Here is a 19,850-nt window from a genome sequence, read left to right on the forward strand (position 1 = left end):
TGCTGTATTTACATGGACCAACTTGCTTGTGGTGGTTGTGGAATTAGAAGGCTCAGAACAAGAAGCATTGGACCTGGTTGCATTGGTAACAAATGTGGTTCTGGAGGAACATTACCTCATAGTAGGTGTTGTAGTCATTGTGGACCCAGGTGTCATTCCTATCAATTCCCGTGGTGAAAAACAACGAATGCACTTGAGAGATGGATTTTTAGCTGACCAACTGGATCCTATTTATGTTGCCTACAACATGTGAAACCAGAAAATCACAAGGCTAAAGCACCAAAATCTAGGGACTTTCTGAATAGCATCTGAATTCATTTGTTATGTTTTTAAAACTGTTGAAAAACTTAGGAAAATGGAGATACTAATCTTCACAGACCTTCACTTTTCAGATTGCATTTAATTTCATAAATCCATTATAACAGTTATTGCTGTCTTAGAATGGAGAATTTACTGGAATTCCTGAAGGAAACTTATGGGAACTATCATGGACCAATGTGTTTTGTTTTGTTTTTTTACAATAATTATGAATGTCAGTACTTGATGCACTGCATAAAGGGACATAAGGTGGGGTGGGGAGAGTACACCAGCTGTGAGGAGGACTTTTGGAAATAATACTGAAAGTTGTGAAAAAACATTTGGAGTTAACCCTCCATGAGATTGTTTGCAATATATTGGTAGTACCTGGGTTGGGACATAACTTTCAAGATTGCACACATCTCTAGCATATTCTCCTACTGTACTGATAGGAATTCTGCACATATTTCAGGTTTAAAAATGCAGCCTTTTTATTTTAAATCACTGATTCATCCCTATTCAGAAGAAACAAGTTCATTCCAATTCCAGATTCAATGTAACAAGAGTTATGCTGCTGTTCAGCTTTTTTGTACCAAGCAAAAGCAAATACTGCATCTGTAACAAGGTTACATATTGTGCCATGCTAAACTCTGTAATGCTATGAACTTTATAATAAAAAATTAATATTCAGTTTTAACTACTTGATGCAGGAGCCTTCACTGCTCTTGCTGTTGTAACTTCATGCTAAAAGTTGCTTGTTTTCATAGCATTAGTTGTTAATTATGGCCCTGCATAACACCAAGTATTTAAGAACTCATTCCAAAGCCAATAGTCTCTGAATTGTTTGTAGAAATGTTTACAAAGCATGATCTTACAGTATGTTTTCCATGAATATCCTGTGCTAAAACTTATGATAGTAATTTTTTCCACCATGGAAAAGATATTCAGTGTTAGGTGGATCTGCTAAGGTACAAACCTTCGTCTTTTAGTTCAGTTTAGACAGACCTTCTGTTCAAGCTGAAATAGCCAGGTGGTTGAGTCACACTGACTAAATACAGTTTTGAAATTTCTGCCTGATCTAATACTGCAGTGAACCTAATTCAGAAAGAGAATGTGAAGTTATTCAACTACTTCATGCGTTTGAAGGTAAGTAAGAGACTAGCAAATAATTATTTTTATAGAGTTAATAAGGAGTTTGAGCTACGTTGTTTTTTTGTTTGTTTTTTTTTAGTAATGCTTGGGTTTGGCAAAAGAGCCAGGTTTTTCTGCAAGGCAATTTTGCCTGGATCAGTGCCTAAGAAAGATGGATATCAATATCCTGATAAGAGGATATCAAATGACTCTTGGTCGAATGAACTATAAAATCTTCTACAAAGTGCTTTCATATATAGTAGTTCTTTGCCCTCATGGTGTTTGACTGTGGTGTATTATACAGCTGCATACCCTACTATGACTGTAATTATGTACAGCATGTGTGTAACTTATTGTCTAAGTACAGCAGCCTTTAGCAGTGGACTGTGGGACGCTCCTCGTAACACAACAGCTGGCAAAAAAAAGAAAAAAACTACCTAACCCCAATTTGAATGTTGTAGTTTTTTAGCAAATAAAACATTGTAAGATTTTTGTATTGAGATATTGGTTGACAGTGAGACAAGTTGCCTTGTAAAGTAAGACTTAAAACAAAAAGCATTAAACATTTCAAAACAGCTCTTGAAAATCTGACTTGATGAATGTTGACACTTCTGCTGTTAGATCAAAAACTAACTTGTTTACAGTACACAGTTTTCACCTGTATTTTGGACAGTTCAGTGCTTGAAGATCTTTTACTAAAAAAAAAATAGTAATCTTTACAATTGCTTTACAATTAAAGCAATTAAAGAGCCTCAGTGCTGCATTTCATGTTTTCACTGAGTTCTGCGGGGGGAGCAGTGTACTTCACCAGAAAATAAAATGCTATCTGGTGTGGCATGAAGACTCCTCTCCTAACGGCTGAAAACTCTCCGGACTGCGTTTACGCTGTGCTGTGAGCAGGGCTGGCAAGAAGGGCGAATGGGGGCGAGCGAGGCTTGGGGCGTTATAGCCACGCCCCGAGGCTGGAGGGTGCCGCCCGCTCCACACCGCCACGGCTCCATCTTGAAACCCCTCCCGCTGGGGGCGCTGCGGCTCCTCCCCAAGATGGCTGCCGCGGCGCCGCTGCCCGGCGTCAGCAGCGGGCGCCGCGGCGCGCAGGGCGGTGCCATGGTGCCGGCGGCGAGGCCGCACGGGTGCGAGCGGTGCGGGAAGGCGTTCGCGCAGGCCGGCGCCCTCGCCAAGCACCGCCGTGTGCACACCGGGGAGAAGCCGTACCGCTGCCCCGTCTGCGGCAAGGCCTTCGCGCTCTCCTCGGGGCTGGTGCTCCACAAGCGTACCCACACCGGGGAGCGGCCCCACGCCTGCCCGCTGTGCGGCAAAGCCTTCATCTCCTCCTCGCACCTCGCCCTCCATCTGCGCTCCCACACGGGCGAGAGGAAGTACAGGTGCCCTGCCTGCGGGAAGCTCTTCCTCCAGTCCTCCCACCTGGCACGCCACAAGGCCATCCACACTGGCGAGCGGCCCTTCAAGTGCGAGGACTGCGGCAAGCACTTCGGGCGTGCCTCGCACCTCCAGACCCACCGCCGCGTGCACACTGGCGAGAGGCCCTTCAAGTGCCTGCAGTGTGAGAAGGCCTTCACGCAGAAGGCGGGGCTGGTGCTCCACGTCCGCCTGCACACAGGGGAGAGGCCCTACAAGTGCAACAAATGCGGGAAGAACTTCCGCTCCTCCGCTCACCTTGTCTCACACCAGCTTCTTGAGTCTGGTGAGAGGAACTTCAAGTGCTCCACCTGTGGGAAGGCCTTCAAGCAGGCCTCGTCCCTCAAGCAGCACCTGAAGACCCATGAGGTACGTGAGCCTCACCGCTGCTCAGTCTGCAGTCGAGCCTTTTCCAGGTCCTCGTACCTCCAGCTTCACATGAGAACACACAGCAGTGAGCGGCCGTACCACTGCTTGGTGTGCAACCGGACGTATGCCAAAATCTCCACTTTTGAAAAGCACTGTAAAAAGCACCAGCAGGAAGAGGAGAGGTCCAACGTCAGACCTGGTTCAGTAACCACCAGGGCAAAAGCACTGGCTGAAAAAAAGACTCAAGAACTGCAGCACCAAGATGATGACTGTGAGCAACCTCACCAGGCTGACATAAGACGGCAGCAGGAGGAAAGGCTGTAAGAGTTACTAAAATGAGCTGCTCCTTGTCCTCCGCAATGTGACTGGGGAGAGGTACTGTCTGGTTTAATTTTTATTGAATGAAAATGACATGCTGCAGCAGGGCTCTCCCAGAGAGCATTTCCAAATGGACTTCTTCGTCTGACTTAGTGATTCAGCGCAAACGCTTTTTTGGGGCATAGCAGATAGGTAGAAACTTGCAGAGGCTGCCTGCAGCCAGTGTCATATGCAGAACTCTGTGTTATGGAAGGGCTCACCCTGTTCACGTGCCCTGGTGAATGTTTTTACACAAGTAGCACTATCTAACACTGACTTCCAAAGGTTTCTGAGCAACTGAAGCACCTGCTTTTACAAAGAGTGATAAATGGATACTTCTGTGTATGTGAGAAATAAATTAAGTTGTAGTTTCTTAAATGAAGATAGATTTCATTTGAAGAGGAAAGGGAGGTGGCACACCCACAGAAAACAGATGGGTAATAACAGAGGGTTTAGGAAACACGCAAGAATTTTTCCTGTAAAGCGTGATTTGTTTTTAAAAGCATTGTACATAGCCAGAAGATAGCAACTTTGAGCCTTTTTCATTTTTCTGTTAATTACAAGGCTTGTACATAGTATCCAGATACTGCTGCACTGCATGTTTTATTGTGACATTACCAAAGCAGCTAAACTCATCAAATCTAATGAGGGCAGGTTTAAAAAAATCCATATTTTTTTATTTTAGACTAAATTAGTGGGCATGGAAAACACCATAACAAACAAATGGTAAGCCCTGTTTTCTCCTGAATTAAGAAATTGTAGTTGGTTAAGCAAGCTGGTTACCATACTGAGGGAATGATGGAAGTTGTGGTGAAAGGGTTGCTGTAAAAGCAGAATTTTCAAATGTACCATTGTGTTAGGTGGGATTCCAGTGACTACTGAATAATTCTGTAAACATTAAGAAAAGCACCGTTAATGCAGCAATGTTCTGAGCTAGCACTTTGTACTGACTTTTTATAAGCTTTATGTCATTCTAGAAACAGTACTGTGAGGCTATTTTAAGCCTTTATTTGTTGCTTACTATTACCTAGGAATGTATTATAGCAGAAAAAAAGGAAACACTGAGTTAATTTTAAATGCGTGTTCCTAATTTTCTGTAGAGTTAATGATTTTTTAAAGCGAACTATTTTTTCCCTGCTATCCTGTGAATACATGTATTTTGCACTTCAAGGATCTTAAAACATCTGGTTCTGGTTTCTGCAGCGTATTCATAACTGTGTTTTAGCAATTTTATGAAAGAAAAAGGGAATTTATGAAAGCTTGCACATATAAAGCATTTAAAGTATTGTAGTGTATCCGGTCAGAAATCACGTTAGTGGATAATAGAGCTGAATTACATCTAACTAGTTTACAGTTAATGAAACTGCAACTTTTTTTTTTTTTTTTTTTTTTTTTAACTTCTTGCACTTTGGGATTTATTTGATGCTGGCTATACTAAGATATAACTCTTATTGTTGAATTAATATTTATATTTAGCTGGTTAACATACTTTTAGTATTTACGTGGCCAGATACTTTAAATGAGATGTTTCTAAGCCAGAGTTTCTTGTCATGACAAATTATAATGCAATTTTTTGCTACAGTCTTTAGATGTTGTTGTGTGACCAACGTTGCTGTTTAGAAGGAACACACTGTGTTTTATTTACAGTTCTGTTATGCCAATGCTGTAAAAGCAGAGTTCTATCATTTTGTATTTCAATACATGTTATTATTAAAATAATATACACTGTCTTTTCCTGTGGTCACTTTTAAAATCCTCTTCTCACCTAAAATAAGAGCTTGCTTATAGAGGTGACAAACATTTGCTAGTTCTGTTATTCCTTAAAACTTAGCTTGTCAAGGTAACTGTAAAACAGCAGTTTGTTTTCATTTCTGGCATTTTTCCTTGCCAAATGTGTACATTAGTGCCACAGTGACTGTGATTATACTTGTAATGTTGCAGTGGCAAGAAAATACAAAAACAGCCTTAATTGTTTTGGGGTAGGATTTTTGTTGTTCGGTTATTGAGATTGGTTTCTTTTCTTTTTTTTTTTTTTTTTTTAAACAGACGAACAAACAAATGGACAAAAACACTTTGCATTTTCCTCTTCTAGTTTCCTGCTCTGTCAGCTGCCTTCCCCCAGCAATTGGAAATCCACACTATTCAGGATGCAGGATTACCTCAGACTTTGTACAATAAAAGCCAAGAATATTTCAGAATGAAGAAAGTGAAATTATACTCTATTGCCCTGACTGTTGCAGTACAGTAAGTAAAGCTAGGCAAATCCTTTAGATTTAATATCTGGTAGGGGGAATAAATTAAAGTCACAGATCACTCACAGAAATGCTGCCACTTTCTTCTGAAATGTACTTTTCAGCTTAATGTACAGAGAGAGCAGGAATGTGCTTCCATGTCATTTAGACCACCAGGACAGAAGAGCACCTCTCATCTTGCAGTGTGGATTTTTGAACTTGTGAGAAATGTGGCCCAGTGCTTTGTTTACATGATTGTTTTACTCCATCCACGAAGGTCAGGAATATTTCTTCTCTGAGGACTGTAAAAGTCCGCATTTGATTTGTGGGAAAACTGTATTGTGTTTTTCTGTTTAAATCTGTTGGGTAAATTATTTTTTGTACTCTTAGCATGCAAACTCTATCCTATGACTCTTCTACATTGTTCTAATTCTTGTTAGAGCCTAGAGTGCGCTCCTTCTCCAGGGATGGTGTCAATTGCAGTCCCTGTCTCCCCTCCTGGAGCAGCTGCTGCTGCCTCCGGTGCAATATTAGGATTATAGGGAGCATAACTTGATTCCTCCTCTGAAAAAGGAGCCTTATTGTTTACATATAAATTTAAAGCCTGAATTTTCATCAGACCCATAATTTGGCCAAAATACTGAAGTTCCTTTTATTGGCTTTTTAGCCCAGACAATTACACAATATCTAACCATTGTTTTTTTAATCTTTTTCCCTAGTTTTTGGGTTGTTTTTCCAATTCCTTATTATTCTCTCTAAAGGACTATCTTTAGGCACAATCCCAGGGTCTCTGCCCCCATGCTGATGGCTCTTGGAACCCTTAATCCCCATCTCTTCCTGACATGCTGCTGTGGACTTTGCCTGTGGTGTGTCTGTGCTGGCCTCCCTTCTTCCCAGTGCTTCACAGAGCCTTTCTTCAGGTTAAGTGTCTCGGTCCTTTGTTGGCCATTCCGAGACAAGCCACCACCCCCGACAGGAAGACATATGCTCTTCCTCCCTGATGAGAGGCACCAGCTCTGCTGTGCCTTCTGTGTAAGGCGAAGTTCCTGTTTATTTCCAGCCGTGGTGTTGCTAAGGCAGGATCAGTCTTACTGCCAGAAATGTGTGCACAAACCTACTGTTTTACTCCCGGCTCCTGCTCTCATGGCTGGCCAGGGGACAAGACAGCCTGCCCTGTGTCTTGCCAGGTGTTGCACTGCAGTTCTCTGCTGCTGCAGTGCTGTGCAGGCTGTCTTGGGGAGGGATTCCTTGTATGTGTGAGCACTGGCAGTGCAGTGGGGCAAAAGGCAGGTGGGTGCCAGACAGCCTCACGTGCAGAGCCTTGTGCAGAGCGTTAAACCACTCTGCTAATCTCAGGTTGAGGTCTGAGACAGGGTTGTGAGCGTTACAACTCCCCTGACTAACCTTGGGATGCTCTGGGACTGTGTCCTCAGTCATTGCCCTCACACGTGGCCCTAGGTCTGTACAAGTGCTCGAAATGGCTGAAAGAGAGCAGTACCAGGAACTGATGAGGATGTTAAAAATGTGATAGAAGTAACCTGGATGCTAAACAAGTTCTCGGCAAATGAGTACTACCCTAGCATGGCAAAACTGCCTTTTTAAATTCTTGATGGAGCAAGAGATATCTTTCTTGTATGCATGTCTCTGACTGAGTGTCCTCTTTTGTCCTCTTGAGGAGACAGACAAGAATAGTTAGATGGTCTCTGTTGGAAAACAAGTCATTCTGCTCATCGAATCTTTATGAAGTAAAACGATGGTGACATCCAGAGTCATCTTTATTGTGAATTTATGAGTAGAGATGTTGCTGTGTTGTTCCTATCCATGAATGCCTAACTTACAGGTGTGTCTGATCTGGATGGCAAGTGCAGACTGAAAAAAGACAGGAGCACAGGCTTCAGGGAAATTGTCCTAGGCTCAGTTTTGGCTCTGCAGAGGCTCATCAGTGCAAGCCTGAGGATGACCCTGTCAGAAGAAGACGCATCCTGAATGGCAGCAATCCTGCTGAGGTGCATTGTGTTCCTTTGGCCTCACAGTTTGGGCAGCCTGGCAGAGCACAGTGGTGGCAACAGCCCTGAGCTTTTTGACTGGCAACAGTGGTGCCAGGGAGGAGTTGACGAATCGATGCCCAATTATCAGCCTACTGCCAGTGTGTGCCATAGTGGCACTCCAGGCTGTGTCCTTCAGCCTTTCCCTCTGACAGTGCATGGTAGCCATAGAGGTGCACGGAGCCTGGGACAAAAGGACACATTTTTCACTAGAGCCCAGTTATGGCCTAGGTAACAAAACATTTTATTCTCGTTGTTTCCACACACTCTGGAGGCTGCAGGTGATAATGTTGTATGGATTCCCCCTTTTCCTTGGGCTGAGCCTGGAGACCTTACCAAGGTGCATCCCAGGCACAGAAACTGCCCCCAGCCCAGGAACCTCATGTGCTTTCACTTCCAGTTCTGCAGGCTGCTAAAAGCAGGAGGATTCATGGGCAAGAGAAAAGCTTGGTCTGTTACATGGTTATGCTTTGCCTTTCAAACTAGGAGTGTCTCAAGTTGCCAAGAGCTGCATGGTCTCTGCTGAGTCCCTGTGATGGGACTGGGTTAGTACCATGTGCAAGGTGGTCAGAGCCCACAGAAGTCAACAGGAGCCTTTCCATTCAGGCCAGTGGGCTCAGAGACAGGCTTCTGTAACCAGCCCCTCTGCATTACCCTCCCACCTCAGGTCTTGAGTTTTCCTTCTCCTTTTGCAAACAACCCCAGATTGCAGTGGCCACCTGCCTCCAGCTCCATGCTTGTCCCTTGCATACAGCAACAGGGAGTGAGTTTGAGGTGAGGCATTCATGCACACTGCATCCAACCCAGTGGGCACCGGTCAAGAGGCTTTCCTGAGCCACCTGGGTGTTTCTACTCACAAAGCTGCAGAACTTAATAAGCTGCTTAAGACTAGCACAAGCTTAACTCCAAGGAGCCCCTAAGCATACCCAGTCTTTCCCCAGGAGACGTGGTACTGCTCTGCATCTCTCCAGCTTGAGTGGGAGGTGCTCAGCTGCTTCCCACTGGCTCACTCATGCTCAAAGAACTCATGGCAAGCAGCGGTGACCATGGCGATGAAGGCTACAAACTCCTGGAAGTCACACTCTGCATCCCCATTGCTGTCCAGCGCCTCCATGACTTTGTCCACAGTCTCCTGGTCTTTGATCTCCTGAAGGGATAGAAACAGACAGCCGAAGCTGGGGAGGATCAAAGCGAGGCCTGGACAGTAAGATGTCCCTGTTTCTCGGCCACTCCTATGGCTGAATGTCTGTTCAGACACATCCCTAACAGTTTGTTGCTGTTTTCTGTGCTTTCTGTGCCTGCAGCTACATCTGCGCAACAGCAGCCCTACTGAACTGGAAATTGCAGCCACAGGAGTGCTGGTGGGAAGGGGCATCTTGAGTCCCATGGGGCAAGGCTATCACCTTCCCAGGGAAGAAAATGTATCTAGTTGCAACCCAAATCCCCAGCCCCAACGCAGGCTGTTGCCCTTGTCCAGGCACCTCTTGCTCCTGTGGAGCTGTAGTGAAGTGTTTCACGCACTGCTGCATGAATAAATCCTTTCCCCTGTACTTGCTTCCCACAGGAGACAAGTTAGCAGAGCCAGCAGCTGCTTTGCATGGCTCAGTCAAGCATGCATTGTGGAGGGCAATACTCACGCCAAGGAAATGGGTCAACTCATTGTTAATGAGCTCCTTCAGCTCCGATTTCTTCAGCTTGTGCTTGTCTCCCTCTTTCCCTGAGTACTGGTGGAAGGCATCAATGACGGCGATCATGGCCTTCTCCAGCTCAGACATGGTCACGGTGCAGTCCTGAGGACAGAGGGAGGCGATGGGTGCATTAGCCTAGTCAAGCTGCAGTGATGCCTTTTGCTGTGCAAGTGTGCTGCCCTGGGCTGCCCCCCAACGTCAGCAGTGTCAGACCCTGCACTCCAAGAATGTTGCAGAACAGCCCCCCCCTAGCTGCTCTCACTTCAGGGAGGAAGATCCCAAGAGACCTTGGCTCTGTCTCTGAGAGCCCTGGAGTCAAGGAGAGCTACAACACAAGCAGTGCCTGTAATGGTCCATCCCCGGAGCGGGCACATCCCCTGGGACCGACGTGAGTTTGGCACCTTGGGTCTCTGTTGTGAGCAGAGCACAGAAGAGAAATTGAGGAGGAGAGAGATGGCAAAGCCCTGGGGGCTTCCAGCAGACGTTCCTGCATTTCCCATACATGCAGAGACAGCTGTCAGATGGGATGGGATTATCTGTTAAACCTGTGTTGCTGATGCCCTTTGGGAAATTCTACACATACAAGAAACGGGCTGCAGGAGCATAAAGCACTAGACTGTGCCCGGGACTGGGGCTTCATCCTGGTTCCCCTGTTGCCACACGGTTCCAGGCTGTGCAGCTGGAGCATCTCTTCCAGGTCTTGCTATGGTTTGGCTCCATCTCAGCCCAAGTACCTGGCACTCCTTGTGTGAAGAGGAGGGAAACCTGCTGTCAAATGACTCAGACCTCCTCACAAATCAAAGTGCAGCAGGAACTGGATGGTGTAAACCATTTCTTTATGCCATTTTCTCACTTGATGAAAAATGCATTTATTTAATCATGCATGTTGTCGCCTCACCTATTCTTTGGTTCCTGCTGCTTAGCCCATTGCTTTGCCCTGCTTGCTTGGAATGGGAGCAGGCAACGGGGTGAATTTCCGAAACACTTTGCTTTCTACTTCCATGACATATGCCCTTGCCTCTGCCTTTTCTTGCCTGCAGTCACATCTCCAACTGAACAGTCGGGGGGGATGCAGGCAGGAGTCAATTTTGGTGGGTGCCAGTGGGAAAAAAATAAAGACATCTCTTTTCTTTCCTCCTGCGCTTCATCTGGAGACCTTCTCAGGAATATTAATAATTGCAGCATTTTCTGCAGATTTCAGAAACAGCCAAACCCAAGATATTCTGAAGGGGAGAAATGCAAAAGCACCCAAAGCTGTTGAATGCACTGACGCTAGGGGGAAAAAAGCAAGCGACCATCCAACAACAAAAAAAATTGTCTGACACCCATTTAGTAATGAGCCTCTGCCCTGGTGCCTGGCTCCTGTTTCATCAGTGCCTGGCCTGATGCAGAAGGCACTGAATGTCATCCTGCAGCCTGACTGTCCAGCAGATGCCCTCCCCTCTGCAGCAGTTATGTCTGAACTGCAAGACTGTTTCCAAACAGAAAACGTTTCTGAAGTATTTAATTTATGCATCCTAATAGCCACTCATGTGCTTACGTCCTGCCTGCACCAGGCTGAGCCAGTAGCCAGCAGCACTGCCTGTTTCCCATCCGCTGGACCCAGGATAATTTCAGCTCCTCGATGCTGTCCTGTGTGAGGGCAGAGCGCTACTCCAGCACAGCAGTCCCCGAGCCTCTCCCTCCCAAAGCACCAGCTTGCCGGCTCCAACAGCGAAGCACCTGCCCTGCGTCCCCAGCCCCTCTCACCTCCCTGCTGACGGCGGAGCTGCAGCTCAGCGATGGTCAGGAACACGGCCGGGGCCCTGGCACCTGCTGGCTTCTTATGCTTGGGGGCGGAGAGCCCTGAGCCGTGCCGCAGCGCCTGTGGCACCAATGGTAGCTCGACGCGGGGGTGTCCCGAGCTGCAGACCCGCACTGCGCAGAGATGCACACAGTAAGGCTTTGAGTGGCTGCTGGGCCACAGCAGCTGGCCGTGGGCGCTGCTGCAGAGAAAGCCACTGTTGTGAGAAGGGAAAAAAAAAAAAAAAAAAAAAAAAGGGCAGTCAGCAGCAGAGCCAGCCTGGCAGCATCTCTGGTGCTGCAGCTTTCATCCATAGTAAAGGCTATAGGTTGTGAGCAGCAGCTGGGTCAGGGTCTCCACAGTGGGGCTGAGGTTCTCTAAAGCCAGAGCCAACCACGTGGGAAGGATGGAGCCCCCCTTTTCTTTTGAACCCTGTCCCTGGGCTGCAGCACCCTCTGAGACAGAAACTTTTCATTGTGTGTGTCAGAAGTTTCTCTTGCTGCAGTTTGTGTCTCTGGCCTCTTGTCCCTTGTTGGGCACCTCTGAGATGGGTCTAGCTGTGTCTTCTTTGTGACGCCCTTTAGTCTTAGGGACAGCAAGAACCTTTACATGGGGGGAGATGACTGTATCAGGCTGCAAGTGTAGAATGACAAAGTTGGTAGCAGCTGCAGTTCCTTTCTGATGCATATAACTGACAGATGGTGCCAAATCCCTGGGCTTGACCTCCCACATCCTCACAAAAAGCCTCACTGAAGCTTCGAAGGGTGCTTTCCCAAGGCTGTCACCCAGCCAGGAGCTGTGTCCCCGTCCTTCTGTTTGGGGGCCAGCACAAGCCCATGGTGTACCCACTGCCCACTCACGGCCACCCGCCAGCTCAGAAATCACCCACCAGACACAGCACCCACCGCGGGGACTTTTATTCTCAAGCACAAGCTGTAGGCTGCCATTCCCAGCAGAGCGGCTCCGCGCCTTGGTGCCCAGCCCTGAGGGAGGCGAGGCCCCGCGTGGGACCCTGGCAGCCCGGTGGGGACGGGAGCTGCAGGGGGGCCGCTGAGGAGCAGCTGGAGCAGGGAGCAAATTAATTTCCCCAGTGTTAGACCTGAGTACATTGACACTAGATGTAGACCTGACCACTGAAAGTTTTGCATTTATGGCATTGCAATCTGCTGCAGTTAGTGCTCTCGTAGGACTGGCAGGGCTAGGAGGCAGTGGTGTTTCCAAAGATGAAATCGTTTGTCAGCAATGTTGCAATGTGCTATTTTCTAAGGATAACTGTATTATGTAAGAGCTTGGGTGTAAGTGGTGCTCTCAGCCAGCAGGAAAGAAACAGTGTTTTCTGCATCAATAACAATTTGATTTTGGTAGATATCCTAGCTCAGTAACTAGCCAAGAAACGCATCAAAGCACATCATTTCTAGTCAGAGACAACAAGCTCGAAGCTCTGCCTTGTTCTCCCATTTTCTGATGTCATTCCTGAAGTTAAAACGGACCTTTGTTAAAATGGAACAGAAAAACGAGTATTTGGCAGATCAAAACCTGAACAGTCTTGGAATTCTCTTCCCTGCTTATTCTTATGACCCCAAGTCATTCGGACATATATTTTATAGGGAAAGATCTGCTGCATTGGTAGATAGTGTAGTAAGGAGCAGCAGGATTAGGTGCACACACCAGAAACCTTGGCCGTTTCCTGCTTCTGCAAATGAGCAGCTCCAGGTGACTTCCCAGATCCTCACCCAGGATCACTACATAGCACACAGCACCATCCTGCTCTGGGTCCTCTCCAACCTGGCCTGGAGGCCTGGGCACAGGTGCCAGACTGTGCCAGGCTGGGAGCTTGTGTTCATCTCCACATTTAAATTTACCCACTTCCATGCTGTGCAAAGAACCGCTTCCATTATTTTAAAACTCATGGCCCTGGTCTTTCAAAAAGAGACTGTGACCTTAGGGCTTTTTTCCTCAGGGTCACTGCTTTTTTTGCCAGAGCTTTGGGCCAATGCCTTCAGAGAAACAGAGGGTTTTACATAGCCTGAGGCCGAGCATGATATTTCAACCCTCTCCTTGTCTCCCTCTTCCCAGTAAAACACAATGTGAGCTGTTCATAGCAGGCCCTGGGAGAAAAGCCAGTGTATTTCTTTGTGTCTCTGGCGTGTGTGGCACCAGGCTCTGCCAGACCACGAGACAAAGGCTGGTGGTCATTGAACTGAGAGAAGAAAGTAATGAAAGGAGAGGAATTTGAGTGGGAGGGGGAAGATGTTTCTGCCTCTGCAGGGTCGTGCTTATAGTCCTAGCATATTGGAAGTGGGATTCTGCAGGTTCCCCAGCTCTGTGCCTTGGTCACCGTGTGTATTTGAGCCAACAAATACATTGGCCAGAGATGAGCTGGGAGCCTAGTGGGAAGCCCTAGAAGCAGAAGCACCTGCACACACCTGAGAATGTGGCTGGTGCCCATGGAACTCTGTGGATGGAGGCAAGGGAGGGGTCTCAATTCAGTGCCCTGCACATAGGTTCAGGGCCTCTTCAAGTATCTGATGTGTGTTCTCCCAGCACAACCATGCATCATGTTTGCAAAGGAACAGCTCTGGACTCCAATGCTGGAGCACCAAATAGCCTCCCTTTGGTAGTTCTCGTGAAAAGCACCAAACAGTTCTGCTGCCACTGCAAATTTTCTGAAGTTGAAAACACTCGGATGCTGTTACCTCAGCCAAAACATGGCCTTGAGCTTAGGTCATTTCCTGGCTGAGCCAAAGGACTATTCTAGGTTCATTAAAAATATATGAATTTGTTCTCCATGCAACTGGCCCTGAGAGAAGGCATTACAGCATCAATTTGCAGTGTCCCTTCTGCACCTGGTGCAGAGAGCAACCCCAGAAGGAGAGGACTGCAGGGGGTATAAAGAGGGAAGGCATGCTGGTGCTGAAGGCTCACATCCTTGCAGCTCACATCCAAGCCACAATAACCGGCACAGAGGAAACCAAGTGGCGTGTTTTTTTTTTGTGTGTGTTTTTGTTTTGTTTTGTTTTGTTTTTAAGGTGTTTCTAAAATACCTGCGTTTCTGTTGAAAATATTGTGGCTACCAGTGAGTGATTCAGGTCTACCTTCTGTCAAAGCAGAGATGACTATATTTAGAGCATGTTTTGTAAAATTCCTTTGATCAGATCCCTAAATCCCTTTTAAAACAAACTAGATGATATCCCATGGCTTTAAAGTACCTTAGTAATTTTTGGTCTAGAAACATAACAGGTAACAATTGGCAGATGATACCTTCTGAAGTGAGTCTCATGTTCTAGACTGCACTAAAAGGGGGGAAGTTGTGGTATTTGCTTTGTTGAGCTGACTGCATCCTCACCTCAGAAGAACACTTTCAGCTTCTAAGGTCTCTGCCAAGCAGAGCTCTCACAAACAGCAGGAGCAGAGCACTACCCTGTTAACTCTGATCTAAACCTCAGAAATGTAGAAACTGTTATAAAAATAATGCCTAGTTACCAGGAGTTTGGCAAGTAAAGTTTCATAACTAAATCAATTTTCAAGGCAGATTGATTATATAAAGACAGAATAATAAATGGTTCACCTTCCATCACTGACTTTAGGCAAGTATCACCAGAAATTATCTGAAGATTTTGGCAGCCACAGGGAACTGGAGCTCCTTACAGGAAGCTCATCTCAGGCAGATCATTATGACAACTTTTTTTTTTTTCTTCCAACCAAAATAAATAGGCTAAGCCCCAAATACATCACCCATATCAGTGTTTCAACCAACTGCATCCATTTAAACTGTGCAAAAGAAGCTCCACAGCTCTCCCTAGTGAGGACTGTCAGTACAAGAGTGGAAGTGTTTCTGAGCACAGGTTGAAGACGATGTTTTCCTTACACAGCAACCCCCCAGGGAGTACTCCAGCCCTGCTAAGTCATTCAGACAAAATTATTCTACTAATGAATCACCCACGGCTGAACCTGTGTGTGACTTAAGCCTTATTTACAGAATAAATACCAAATTATTTATCTAATTTCTAAATAAAATTAATAAAATCACTGTATTTTTCCCAGGTAATCCCTGATCTTATGCAGGATGTGAGTGAAAAGCTATTTGGTAGCAGAGGAGTATTTAAAATTCAACTTATAGTGTGTGTGTATATATGGTTGTATGTATTAATTCACAGGCATGTTTCTGTCCCGGGTTGCTGATGAGTGGCACATTTGGAAGTAGAGTTTGCACCCCTGCTGCCCCTCCCTTGCTCCCCAAGGCTCCAGGCACTGCTTTGTGATGCACTGCACAGCCACAGTCCCTGCCTCCCAGGCATTAAAATCAAGGTTGGATGTTAATCACAAGTTTTTATGGCAATGAGTTTGGGCTTTTTAACCTGAACTTCCCACTGTCTCAGGTTTGATCTGATGTCACCTCTGCAGTACAAGGAAATCAGGGTCAGCAGGAATAGATTTTATTGCCAGATTTAAATTAGTATGCATTGAATCGCCACCCAGTTCTTTCAATGAACAACAGCAGCAAGTAAAGCATTCCTGGCTCACATGCTTCCTTTCAATAAGTTTTTACAGTGGCTGTTACAGAAACTGTACATATCCTTGGAGGGAGCGATACAGTATAAGAACTGTGTTTGCAGGAGGAAAGGGGAATTCATCCATGCTGAGGACACATACTTCAAGTCATTGTCCCCATGGCCCTGGGATGGGACAGCAGGACACATGGCATAGGGTGTGGGGTGGGGAGGAACAGACAGCCTGGCACATCTCCGTCACTGGGTCTGATGGCAGATGTCACTTCTGCCCTCACACTGTGGCAGTAGCTGAGCTCAACCTGTTTGTGGGGGTCATCAGCTGAGCCCTGAGCCTCCTGCCCTGCAGCAGCCCCTGTGGGGATGTGACCCCACACACTGGCTCCCAGGCACATCACCTGTGCTGGGGGCACCACGCCAGGGTTCATGGCAGGGACACCTGACTCAACCCATCACCTGACGCCAGCACTGAGGCCACCACCCATCCTCACCCTAACCCTGACTTAGTTTCTCTAAGGGCTGGCAGACCTTTGTGCCCAGTACTGTATGCGACGTGTCTGTACTCCAGCATCTCCATAGTTACATGCAACACTAACACAACGGTTTATGGGGGGTCACACCTGCCTGTCACACCCTTGTAGTCCAGGCAGGGCCCTGTATTTAAGGGGTGCCCAAAGGCCAGCCCCACCACCTCGGGCTGCTGTGCGAGATTGACAGTTGGAGCTACAGCTTTCAGACGGGGCTGTTCTGCAGCATAGGTAAATGGAAGCAGACCCTGAGGTAGCAGTAGCAGTGTCTGGGGGGGGGGGGGAGGGAAGGGCACCAGGGCTGGCACCAGCCCAAGATGCACTGCCCGCAGCCCCTCGTGGTTGGGCACAGGCTGGGCACAGGCTGAGCATATTCCCTGGTGCCTGGAGAGGAGGTGTTGGGCTGGGGTTGGTTTAATGATGGAAACTGTTTGCCTGGGTTGTGCCAGGTGTTGCAGGGGCAAGGGCAGTTGCTCTCAGGGTCTCCAAAAGGGATGGGATGGCTGTGGGGAACTGCAGAGGCCCCACTCCAAGCGTTGCCTCTGTGCCTGGAGCATGTGGGGCTTCACCTGGGACGGTGGCTCATGGCTATCCCCAGAAATGCAGTGCCCCAGGGGAAGCTCTGCACTATGGCTGTGCACTGTGGTAGAGCACTGACAGAACCTGTTCTTCCCTTGCAGCTCAAAGGCCGTGAGAAGATGTCAGCCCCCCACCCAGGTGAGCACCCATGGGTCCGGGTCCAGGCTGTGGGCAGCGCTCTCTGTGGGGGCTTCGGGAAGGACTTGGTGCATCACAGGCACATGCACTCCCAGGCTGCTCCTGCCCCACGTCCCCATTGCACTGCCAGGGGACCTGGTCCTGCTAGGTGCAGGAAAGCCCCTTGCAGTAGCCAGGGTGGTGCCAGGAGGTGCTGTGCGTACCAGGAGAGCCCTGTGGCATCACCTCAGTTCCTGATGTGTTTCCTCTTCCTGCAGGACCACACGGAGGGCCACCACCACCACATCCTGGGCCTGGCGTGCCAGGGGGGCCACCACACCCAGAGCCTGGAAAACCTCCTGCTCCACATGGACCGCCAGGCCCCCACCCACCGGGCCCCCACCCACATGGCCCCCACCCGCATGGCCCCCACCCACCGGGTCCCCACTGCTAGGTGATGAGATGCCAGCAAGCAGCTGCTCCCTCAGGTGTGCCTCCATCTTCAGCCACCGGTGTGCCCATACCACCAGGAGCAGGCTGGGTGAGGGGGGCTGCTGCCGCTCCAGCTGCTCCTCAGCGGCCCCCGTGCAGCTCCCGTCCCCACCGGGCTGCCAGGGTCCCACGCGGGGCCTCGCCTCCCTCAGGGCTGGGCACCAAGGCGCGGAGCCGCTCTGCTGGGAATGGCAGCCTACAGCTTGTGCTTGAGAATAAAAGTCCCCGCGGTGGGTGCTGTGTCTGGTGGGTGATTTCTGAGCTGGCGGGTGGCCGTGAGCGGGCAGCGGGTACACCACGGGCTCGTGCAAACAGAGGGACGGGGACACAGCTCCTGGCTGGGTGACAGCCTCGGGAAGGCGCCCTTGGCAGCTTCAGCGAGGCTCTTTGTGAGGCTGCGAGGGCTCGCGCCCGAGGCCCTGCCCCGCCCGGGGCCACGGCACGGCTCCCGCCGCGGGGCCGCCACCACCGGGCCGGCGGGCGCGGGGCTGGGGGCGGGGCTGGGGCGGGGCGGGGCGGGGCTGCCGCGGGCGCCTCGCGGCCCCATTGGCGGCCGCCCGTGAGGCCATGTGGGCCCAGCGCCGCGCGGCTCGGCCCGGACCAGCCCCGGCTTAGCCCCGGCCCCGGCCCGGCGGCGGCGGTGACGGCGATGGCGGACGGCGGGTGAGTGCCGGCGCGGTGTGTCGCGGTGTGTCGCGGTGTGTCGCGGTGTGTCGGCGGCCTCGCCCGCGGCTAACGCTGCCCGTCTCCGGCAGGGCGGTGCGGAGGCGCGGCGGCCCGCGGCGCTCGGCGGCAGCCACGGCGCTCCCCGCCTGGCGGCTGCGCTGCGAGGCCGGCCGGCAGCGGTGGCGCTACCTGGGCGACGGCGACGGCGAGGGCGAGCCGGCCGGGGAGCGGCGGGCGCAGACGGCGCTGGAAGCGCACTGCCTCGGCCTGGACACGGTGCGGGGCCGCCGGGCTGCGGGTGCGGGGCCCGGGGGCGCTCCCCCGCTGAGGTGCCGTCTCCCCGCAGGACGAGCTGCTGCGCCCCTTGCCGGCGGCCGGCACGGCCCGGGAGGCGGCCCTCAACGGCATGCGGTTCTACGCCCGGCTGCAGGCCGAGGACGGGCACTGGGCCGGCGATTACGGAGGGCCGCTCTTCCTGCTGCCAGGTGGGTCCCGGCCCGGCCGGGTCTTGCCACAGCGTTGTGGTGCCGGGGGCTCTGCTGGCCGGGGAGGGCTGCGGGTCGCCACGCTGTGCTCAGCTTCACAGAGCAGTTGGTCCGTCTGGGCTTCCAGGTCTCCTCATCACCTGCCACACCGCCAAGATCCAGCTGCCAGAGGGGTTTCAGGAGGAGATGGTGCGCTACCTGCGCTCTGTGCAACTTCCAGACGGAGGCTGGGGCTTGTGAGTAGCAAAGATGCTTCTGTTATGATGGTGTGTCTGAGGTTCAGCATGTGGAGCTGCTGCTTGACCTGCCCAGGCTCAGGAAGCGGGATGGTACACCTGTGATACCCCCAGGTGGCTGGACCTGCTTGTGAAGGGCTCTGGGTGCGTCCTTGTCACAGAGGCCGCAGGCCTGGCTACATCTGCTCTGTGGCATTTTATCCTACTGCAGGGCAGTACGGAGCTTTGTTTCTGCCTGGGTTAGCTGAGTCTCCCTTTCCCTCAATCACCCCTGGTATGGCACTTCAGCCCAACACAGAGAGAGCCATGTGCAGTAGGTTGTGTCCAATGGCTGTGCTATCTCTGTGTGTGTTCTCAACAGGCACGTGGAGGATAAATCAACAGTGTTTGGCACAGCACTCAACTATGTTGCCCTGAGGATCCTGGGGCTTGGACCAGATGACCCTGACATTGTGCGGGCCCGTGTCAACCTACACAGCAAAGGTCAGCGCTGTTGTGCCCAGCACAGCAGTTGTGGGTGGCATCTGGGTTTTCAGTTATGGTGGGAAAGTCTGTTACATTTTTGGACCGCTGCCTGCCTAGCCCTTTTCTGGGAAGTGTGTCGCAGCCTGAGTGGCATGCTCCCAAACCTGGGGAGAGGTAGACCCTCTAATGTGGGAGAGAGCAGGGAGCTGATGTGGCTGCATTAACACTGAAAGCTAATATCCATCTCTGCAGGAGGTGCTGTGGGAATCCCTTCGTGGGGGAAGTTTTGGCTGGCTGTCTTGAACGTTTACAGCTGGGAGGGAATGAACACGCTTCTCCCGGAGATGTGGTATATGCCTCCTTCGATGTGGATGTGGGGAGTGTTGTTGGTCCTGCCACCAGGCTCAGTCCAGAGGCATTGGTGCATTGGCAAGGCATTGGTGTTTGCTGGGATA

At 49.8% G+C, this 19,850-nt stretch overlaps 4 protein-coding genes across 10 annotated transcripts in view; 3 read left to right on the plus strand and 1 right to left on the minus strand.

The window, feature by feature from the left end:
• Nucleotides 1-5,303, plus strand: part of DIP2A (disco interacting protein 2 homolog A) — a 117,753-nt gene extending 112,450 nt beyond the window's left edge. The window contains 1 exon segment of the mRNA XM_040561434.1: nucleotides 1-5,303. Within this exon segment, the coding sequence (XP_040417368.1) occupies nucleotides 1-253 (253 nt within the window). The 3' untranslated portion in view covers nucleotides 254-5,303.
• On the plus strand, nucleotides 2,347-18,010 carry LOC121072144 (zinc finger protein 664-like). 6 transcript variants are annotated; one of them, XR_005821028.1, is made up of 4 exons: nucleotides 2,347-3,536; nucleotides 5,666-5,817; nucleotides 17,036-17,072; nucleotides 17,330-17,412. XR_005821028.1 is itself a non-coding variant. In XM_040561438.1 (3 exons), the coding sequence occupies exons 1-3, from the start codon at nucleotides 2,347-2,349 to the stop codon at nucleotides 17,507-17,509; spliced, it is 1,407 nt and encodes a 468-aa protein (XP_040417372.1). In that variant the 3' UTR covers nucleotides 17,510-18,010. The 6 variants fall into 6 exon arrangements, 3 of the variants coding, with proteins under 3 accessions (XP_040417372.1, XP_040417373.1, XP_040417371.1); XM_040561438.1 differs by lacking the exon at nucleotides 5,666-5,817 and having other exon boundaries at nucleotides 17,330-18,010; XM_040561439.1 differs by lacking the exons at nucleotides 17,036-17,072; nucleotides 17,330-17,412 and adding an exon at nucleotides 5,930-6,301.
• S100B (S100 calcium binding protein B) overlaps nucleotides 8,070-19,850 on the minus strand; it is a 22,347-nt gene continuing 10,566 nt past the window's right edge. The window contains exons 2-4 of the mRNA XM_040561442.1: nucleotides 11,287-11,537; nucleotides 9,487-9,639; nucleotides 8,070-8,996 (exon numbers count right to left, since the gene is read on the minus strand). Coding sequence (XP_040417376.1) covers nucleotides 8,856-8,996; nucleotides 9,487-9,624 — 279 coding nt within the window. The 5' untranslated portion in view covers nucleotides 9,625-9,639; nucleotides 11,287-11,537 and the 3' untranslated portion in view covers nucleotides 8,070-8,855. The remainder of the gene's footprint in view (nucleotides 8,997-9,486; nucleotides 9,640-11,286; nucleotides 11,538-19,850) is intronic.
• LSS (lanosterol synthase) overlaps nucleotides 18,087-19,850 on the plus strand; it is a 10,743-nt gene continuing 8,979 nt past the window's right edge. The window contains exons 1-5 of one of the 2 annotated variants that reach the window (XM_040561436.1): nucleotides 18,087-18,206; nucleotides 18,556-18,694; nucleotides 18,822-18,930; nucleotides 19,292-19,413; nucleotides 19,648-19,744. In XM_040561436.1, the coding sequence (XP_040417370.1) occupies nucleotides 18,616-18,694; nucleotides 18,822-18,930; nucleotides 19,292-19,413; nucleotides 19,648-19,744 (407 nt within the window). In that variant the 5' untranslated portion in view covers nucleotides 18,087-18,206; nucleotides 18,556-18,615. Of the gene's footprint in view, nucleotides 18,207-18,325; nucleotides 18,486-18,555; nucleotides 18,695-18,821; nucleotides 18,931-19,291; nucleotides 19,414-19,647; nucleotides 19,745-19,850 lie in introns of those variants that run through there. The other variant, XM_040561435.1, reaches the window with a different exon arrangement.

Source organism: Cygnus olor, chromosome 6 (assembly GCF_009769625.2).
Source record: "Cygnus olor isolate bCygOlo1 chromosome 6, bCygOlo1.pri.v2, whole genome shotgun sequence".
Taxonomy (NCBI): Eukaryota; Metazoa; Chordata; class Aves; order Anseriformes; family Anatidae; genus Cygnus; species Cygnus olor.